Source organism: Sorex araneus, chromosome 2 (genome assembly GCF_027595985.1).
Source record: "Sorex araneus isolate mSorAra2 chromosome 2, mSorAra2.pri, whole genome shotgun sequence".
NCBI classification, from domain to species: domain Eukaryota; kingdom Metazoa; phylum Chordata; class Mammalia; order Eulipotyphla; family Soricidae; genus Sorex; species Sorex araneus.
The window spans coordinates 194,362,892-194,370,112 of record NC_073303.1 but is presented as its reverse complement, the minus strand read 5'-3'; the positions used below and the strand labels follow the sequence as shown (position 1 = coordinate 194,370,112).

General features: G+C 38.0%; 1 protein-coding gene across 1 annotated transcript; it reads right to left on the bottom strand.

Annotated features, from left to right (window-relative positions):
* Positions 1-2,084: 2,084 nt before the first annotated feature.
* LOC129402547 (keratin-associated protein 13-1-like) lies at positions 2,085-2,656 on the bottom strand. The gene has a single exon (XM_055129524.1). It carries the CDS (start codon positions 2,654-2,656, stop codon positions 2,096-2,098), a length of 561 nt encoding a protein of 186 aa, XP_054985499.1. The 3' UTR covers positions 2,085-2,095.
* Positions 2,657-7,221: the final 4,565 nt, after the last annotated feature.

Sequence of the window (7,221 nt, the reverse complement as noted above, 5' to 3'; positions counted from 1 at the left end):
ATCTTCGATTTGCTCGAGCGGGGGCCAGTAACATCTCCATTTGTCCCTATCGCGTGCTAGGAGAGCCTAATGATATTTGCTTGCTCCAGGAACAGAAAGAGCGTCAAATCATTCATTCAGGGATTTGACGAAGAAATCTGACCATCTAGTTGGTTGGTGGGTGGCCACGAGGTCTTCTGACATCCCGTGGAATCCAGTCGGTAACAGCTCTAGTCCAACAGTCATCTCTGAATCGCATTACATGACCAGCCCATCTGATTTTTGATGCCTTAGCAAACGAGACAGCATCCCTGATTTTTGACCTTTGATGGAGGTCAGAACTCCGGATTCCTTCTCTCACTTGAGTGAGACATGATATTCCCAGCATAGCTCTTTCGATTCCTCTTTGGGATACCAGAATAGCATTCTCATCCTGTTTGAGTAGGGCCCAGGTCTCTGAGGCATATGTTAGTGCAGGAAGAACATCATGATGATGATTGACATCCACATCCATCATGTATTATGTAATGTCATATTCCACATATGAGAGTAGTTTTTCTGTATTTGTCCCTTTCCCTCTGATTTCATACAGTGTTAGACTGTCTAGTTCCAACCGTGCTAACTGCAGCTTGCATGGTTTCCTGTTTTCTGTTTCTTTATAACCCACATATATGAGAGACATTCTGTGTCTAGAAAAACTATATACTATTGAAGAGAAGCTGGAGTTTCTGACTCTATGGGTATCTCCCTCTTTATATGATTAATAAAAGTGGCTGGAAATCAGTAGAGTTTATGGCATTTTCTTTACTCCCTTTTTTTTCATATATATTTAGAATGTTTTCCTCCATTTCTAAAACTTGTCCTTGGGGGTTGAAAAGATAGCACAAGAGTAACCTTCTACAGGACCAATCCCAGTTGGATCCCCAGAATTGCATATGGTCTCCACGTACACCAGGGGTAACACCTGAATAGAGAACCAGAAGTAAAATTTGAACACCCCTGGGTAAAACTCCAATCCCCTTAAAATAAATAAAAGAAATTCTCATTAGACAGTACCTTATGGAAAATAAAATCTTTTTAATGCAACATTGGTTTGCATCAGTGCTACTCATTCGGGAGCCATATTTTTTATTTATTATGTCTGAAAGTTTATGGCCTGATAATTAAATGAAGAATAGAACACATTTTGATTATTTTACTGATATCTGCATTTCTTTATTCCTTAGTTTGATATCAAATTCTGATAATCCTTAGTTTTCTTTCGTTTTAGAGATTAGTCAAACAGCATGGAATTAAACCCCATGATCTTGAACCTTCCCATTCAGTTTCATCTGCTAATAATATTATTAGAGAAAAATCTGTAGGGAAATACTGACAAACCATTACTTTTACCAGAAAATATTCAATGACTTAAAACCATTACTTAAAATTTGTACATAGTCAATTTTATTTGTTCCCTAATTTTTTCTATCATGTATAATTCTAATAACATAATTTTTAAAATATTGTTTTAGAAACAGACAAAACTATGAATTAATCTTCTATGTGTCTCATGAGGATCAATACAGTAATAAGTGAATTTAATAATTAAGGAATCAAATTTATAATATTGAAATTTAATCTAAGTGAATAAATATAGGCTTATACTATAAGCCTATAGTATATATTTATTTATTCCTTATACTTTATAGTATAAGATATATATATTTCTGTAGTCTTCAACAGCATGCAAATTGAGAAAAAAACTCAAGTCACAAAATGTGTTAAAAGTTCCAAATTTAGGCTTTCAGAATATTCTTACATAATGTTTTACGTATGATAATAGTCACAAAAATAATGACTAAATAAACAAGTTTGATAAATATATTAAAATTTGACTATTAACATTATTTTGGAAGAAAATATAAACAACATTAATTCATTTACATGCCAAATATAATCTTTATTTTCAGATAAAATTGAGTTATACAACTTTCAGATAAATTCAGTGTCCAATATTTGAGCCAAAAGAGAATAATAAAAGGATGAATTTAACCAGAGATGATGAGTTTTAAGCATCTTAGGAAGAGAAGCATTGATATACTGAGAAACAGTGAGAAAGGTAACGAGGTGACCATTAGCAGCCGGATCCGAAGATTGGTCTATAACAAGAAGACTGGCAGGGCAGGGAAGTCAGGTAGGAAGGGCGGCAGAACGCAGAGCCATAGGTCAGAGAAGGGAAGCCACTGGCCCCACAGGCCAGGGGTCTGAAGCCGCTGGGCCCACAGCTCACGGAGTAGCGGCTTCCAGCCCCATAGCCCAGGGAGCAGCTGCTGCTGCTCCAGCCCCTGGCCCCAGCACAGGGGGACCCGCAGGGGTTGCAGAGGGTGGAGGGCCTGGGGCGGGAGCAGGAGGACTGGCAAGGGCTGCAGTGGCTGGAGGGCCCAGGGAGGTAGCAGGAGGGTTGGCAGGAGATGGGCACCACGCAGGGGGCCTGGCACCTGCTGGGCTGGCAGATGGTTTCCCCACAGGCGGTGTGCAGAGAGGATCCCAGCTGGCAGGGGCTGGGAGAGCAGGCGTCTGTGCGGTAGACCAGGTTGCTGGGGTAGGAGGAGCCGCAGGCAGAGGCTACTGAGTAGCGCAGGCAGCTCCCCAGGGAGCTGGAGGAGAAGTTTCCAGAGCGGCAGTTGCTGGACATTTTGGCTTGAGTAGAGATGAGTGGAGTTGGAGGGAAAGGATTCTGAAGATGAATGGCACCTCTTGGACCGGAGCCTTTTTATACTCTCAGCGATGGGTGTGCCCTCCTGCACAGTCATGTTACCAATAGCAGGAATCCCTCATTTCCATATGTGTAGTCTGAAAACAATTTCTATTACTGCAGAAGAATGTTTCCTACTATCTCATTTAAATTAAACGTGAATTTATCAGGAAGTTACAGTCTAATCCAAGGAGCTCTTCCAGTGTCTTAAATGCAGTGACTACTCCATTTAATGCCTTGTAATCCCAGCTGGGGATTACAAACCCTACCCAGACACTACACTTTTTTTTTTTTTTTGTATGTGGGACTAGGGGTTGCATAATTCTAGAGAAAAGAATTCAAATAGACCTACTTTTTTCTTCTTTCAATGAAAGAAAATTTTAGTTTCGAATGCTGTCTTTTCTCTAATTTATTTTATCCCCTGAAGTTATTTTACATGTCTTGCTCTCGTCATTTCTATTTCTTCTCACATCTAGCTGAGGGACAAAAGATATTGGATACATTGAGAAATGTGAGAGTTAAAAGATAAACCATATCAAGTGTTTAGATACTACTTTGCTACAGTTGTCTAATTTGAAACGGTATCTCAGTGTATTGTAACACATGCACATATTTAAGGTTTCTAAGTCAAAACCTCAGATACTCCATATCTTTCATGATTGCTAGTCTTAAATAATGGAGCACAGAAACTCTCTACATGACATTGTTCTATGAGTTATTATTATTTATATCCTTTATAAGACATCTTAGATTATACAATTATGGAATTTTTTTAGTTTATACAAACATTAAACAGTGTTGCTTAATAGAGTTTGTCATTGGTTAATTTGGTATGTGCTTTGGCATAATGGAAACAATAACTTTAATCCTCCATGGGGATATTTAGGTATGACTATGCTAGTGATAATAGAAGTAAATGTAGGAACTCTGGGTTTTATCCACGTTTTATGTAGTTCAAATTAAAGTAGGTTAGGTAACAATATGTAACCCTGTAGGACTGTCATCTTGTTGTTCATCGATTTGCAATTTGCTTGATCGACACCAGTAACATCTCCATTGAGACTTATTGTTACTGTTTTTGGCATATTGAATACACCCTGGGTAGCTCGCCAGGCTCTGCCATGCAGGCAGGATACTCTCAGTAGCTTGCAGGGCTCTTCGAGAGGGACAGAGGAGTTGAACCCTGTTTTGCCTCATGCAAGGAAAATGTCCTACCTGCTGTGCTATTACTCCAGCCCAAGTAACAATAACAATGTACATATGGGAATTTATATATGCATTACCCCTTTGTCATGACCATGTACATTTTTCCAGAGATCTTGCTTTTCCTAGAACAATAGTGATGAGGCAATTTTTTCTGGACATGTTTACTTTTGGCATATTTAGTATATTTTGTGAAATTTTCTTTTCATTGAAAAACATTCTATTTCTATATATGTAGTACATATATAATATTATTTTTCAGTTAAATATTCTATATATCCTCTTATAAATAAGTATTCTCATGTCTGGATTAATGAATTAAAAATGTTGAAGAATATTCACTAACTTAAGAGATAATATTTTTTTCCTTTTTGGGTCACACCCAGAAGTGCACAGGGGTTATTCCTGGCTCTGCACTCAGGAATTACTCCTGGCAGTGCTGGGGGACCATATGGGATGCCGGAATCGAACCCGGGTCGGCCGCATTCAAGGCAAATGCTCTACCTGCTGTGCTATCGCTCCAGCCCCAAGAGACAGTTATCTTAGTGTGAAAGTTTGTTTGACCAGAGAAAAATAAAACACTTCAATATATGTCAATTGTGTCTATTCAGTGCACAATGCTAGTAGACCTAATTTTGGTTATAATTTGAGGTATATATGAACATAAAACACTATGATGATCATTAAATTCTCTTAAGATGGTTCTAAAATTAAAATATCAATTATGGATTAAATTACATAAACATTTTATGACCCTCTCCTAAAAGCATTAAAAAAATACAAAGGGGCATAAGATGTGGGTCAAATTGCACTGCAATAGTAAATATGTAAGAATATGACTATATCAATAACTGAATCATATACAGCAGGACTAAGCAGTACTTAGAAATGAATATAGTTTCCTACTTTAAATAGATCATCTTAGGGAGCAGCAGTGCAGATGTAGAGTTTGATCCTAGCACCCACGAAATCCATCCTACCCCTCCAAGGGATCCCTCAGAGCAGTCAGGATTAAGCGCTGAGCACTGCTGGTTGTGACCACCCCTGCCCTGTCCCAATAAATATTATATTAAATATAAGGAACCTGAAAAATCAAAGCATAAATAAACATATCAGGAAAAACAAACAAACAAGTAAGTTCCTTCCGCTTCATTAACCTGCAATTTTAATCACAGATAAAGCATTTATTAGACAATAAAGCAACTAAAGCAAGACCTGACTGAGCAACATTTCTGTCCTGCTTCCAGGAAGATGCAGATCGGTTTACTGTTTGTGTAAAGGTCATTCTAAAGCTACACCTGCTGATAAATCACCTGTTTTAATATGTATTATATTAGACTTAGAATAACTCATTTAAAATTTGATTTCTCAAATAGTAGAAGTCATTTAAGTTGCTGAATGAATACATGGGGCTAATGGGTACCACCTGCTCAAAAGTCTCAGCAAATAGTTTCAGCTGCTCATAATGTTGAATGGAATATCACTTCACTGGATATCATTGTTCATAAGCAAATATAATTAATTATTTATTTAATTACATATTAATTATATATATAATTTTTAATGTATTTATATTCCTATATCCTGTCACTGTCACTGTCATCCCATTGTTCATCGATTTGTTCGAGCAGGCACAGTAACATCTCTCAATGTGAGACTTATTGTTACTGTTTTTGGCATATCTAATATGCCACGGGTAGCTTGCCAGGCTCTGCTGTGTGGGCACGATACTCTCGGTAGCTTGCCGGGCTCTCCGAGAGGGGCAGAGGAATCGAACACGGGTTGGCTGTGTGAAAGGCGAATGTCCTACCGCTGTGCTATCGCTCCAGCCCCTTCTATATCCTTAAGAAGACAAAAAATATCAGAGACTTAAAACCTTTTATCCTGATCCTGATTCATGTATTACTGTTACTGTTAGGGTTCTATATAATACTATATAAACTATATAAACTGTGATAAACCTGTGTACCTATATATATAGAAAACCATATCCACAAATTTCATAGCATATTTTTATTTATATATGTTTATTTATACTACAGAGGCTTATCATAAATGTATATAGATATATAATCTCTTTATACCTTTATACCATAATTCTTATTTACATTCCTAAGTATACTATTAGAATTCAATTGCAGTCTTAGTATTTTTTTTGAAGGTGACTTGCATTTCTTTCACTCTCTTATTCTCTAATCTTTTTCTCTTTGGCTCATCAGTCTAACTTCAGGGTGCCTAAGTGTAGACATTTCTTAGTATATTTCAAGCATGGGTTTCTTAAGGATAAAATGATGTTGATTTTCCACTTGAAACATTCTCTCTACAATAGTTTTTATTATGTTACTTCTTATAGACTTGGTGCTATCTTGACTCTAGCTAGTTTTGATTGAACCCACGCATATGTAGATTTAGTTTAATCTATTAAAATTGTGTTAAAGCTTTTTAACTATTTACATTAATTTTAAAAACATTAAGGCGCCATAATTTGCATATTCACAGTTGAGTCTCAGGTGTACGATGTTACCCGATGAATCCCACCACCACTGTTGATTTTACTTCACTAATGTCCCTATGTTCCCTCCCACACACCTTCAACTCCCTTGACAGGCACATTTTTATTTTTACTTTTTTTTTGCTTTTTCAGGTCACACCTGGTTATTTTCAGGAGTTCCTCCTGGCTCTGCACTCAGGAGTTACTCCTAGCGGTGCTCAGGGGTACTATATGGGATGCTGGGAATCGAATCCAGCTGGTCGCATGCAAGGCAAACTCCCTACTTGTACTATGCTCCTGCCCCATTCAGGCACATTTTTAATTGTAGTTTGCATCTCATTTTTTCAGTTTGTGGTATAGCGATATGTATATACCACAGCTCTACATCACTAATGTGACCAAACTCCTGATCCCTATCCCTATGATAATGTTCCATCCTTCTCTTCTTACTTCCCCTCTGGATTTCTTTCCTACCTGTCCTTCTCATTTCATCTTTCCCTGTTGCAACTTCTCTGATGTTGGATTGAGTAATGTGTGTGGATATCCCAAGCAGTGCTCAGGAGGCTCTGGGGACCACTCCCAGTGATACAGAACTCAGCAGGCTCACTGCTTCAGTGCAAGGGCTCAAGGATGGCTTACTGCTCAGGCATTGCAGTGCTAGGAATGCCAGGACCACTCACCAGTGCTCCAGGCTCTATAGAACTGCACCGAGAAATTCTCAAATCCATTATTTCTTGGGGAAAGAAAAGGGATTGAGTGCACTCAAGGCATAAGACTGAACATCTGTACTGCACCCATATTTTTACTTCAA

Bases quoted from the DNA above. Each gene is read 5' to 3' on its own strand.
- LOC129402547 (XM_055129524.1), bottom strand. From the start codon at position 2,656: ATGTCCAGCAACTGCCGCTCTGGAAACTTCTCCTCCAGCTCCCTGGGG.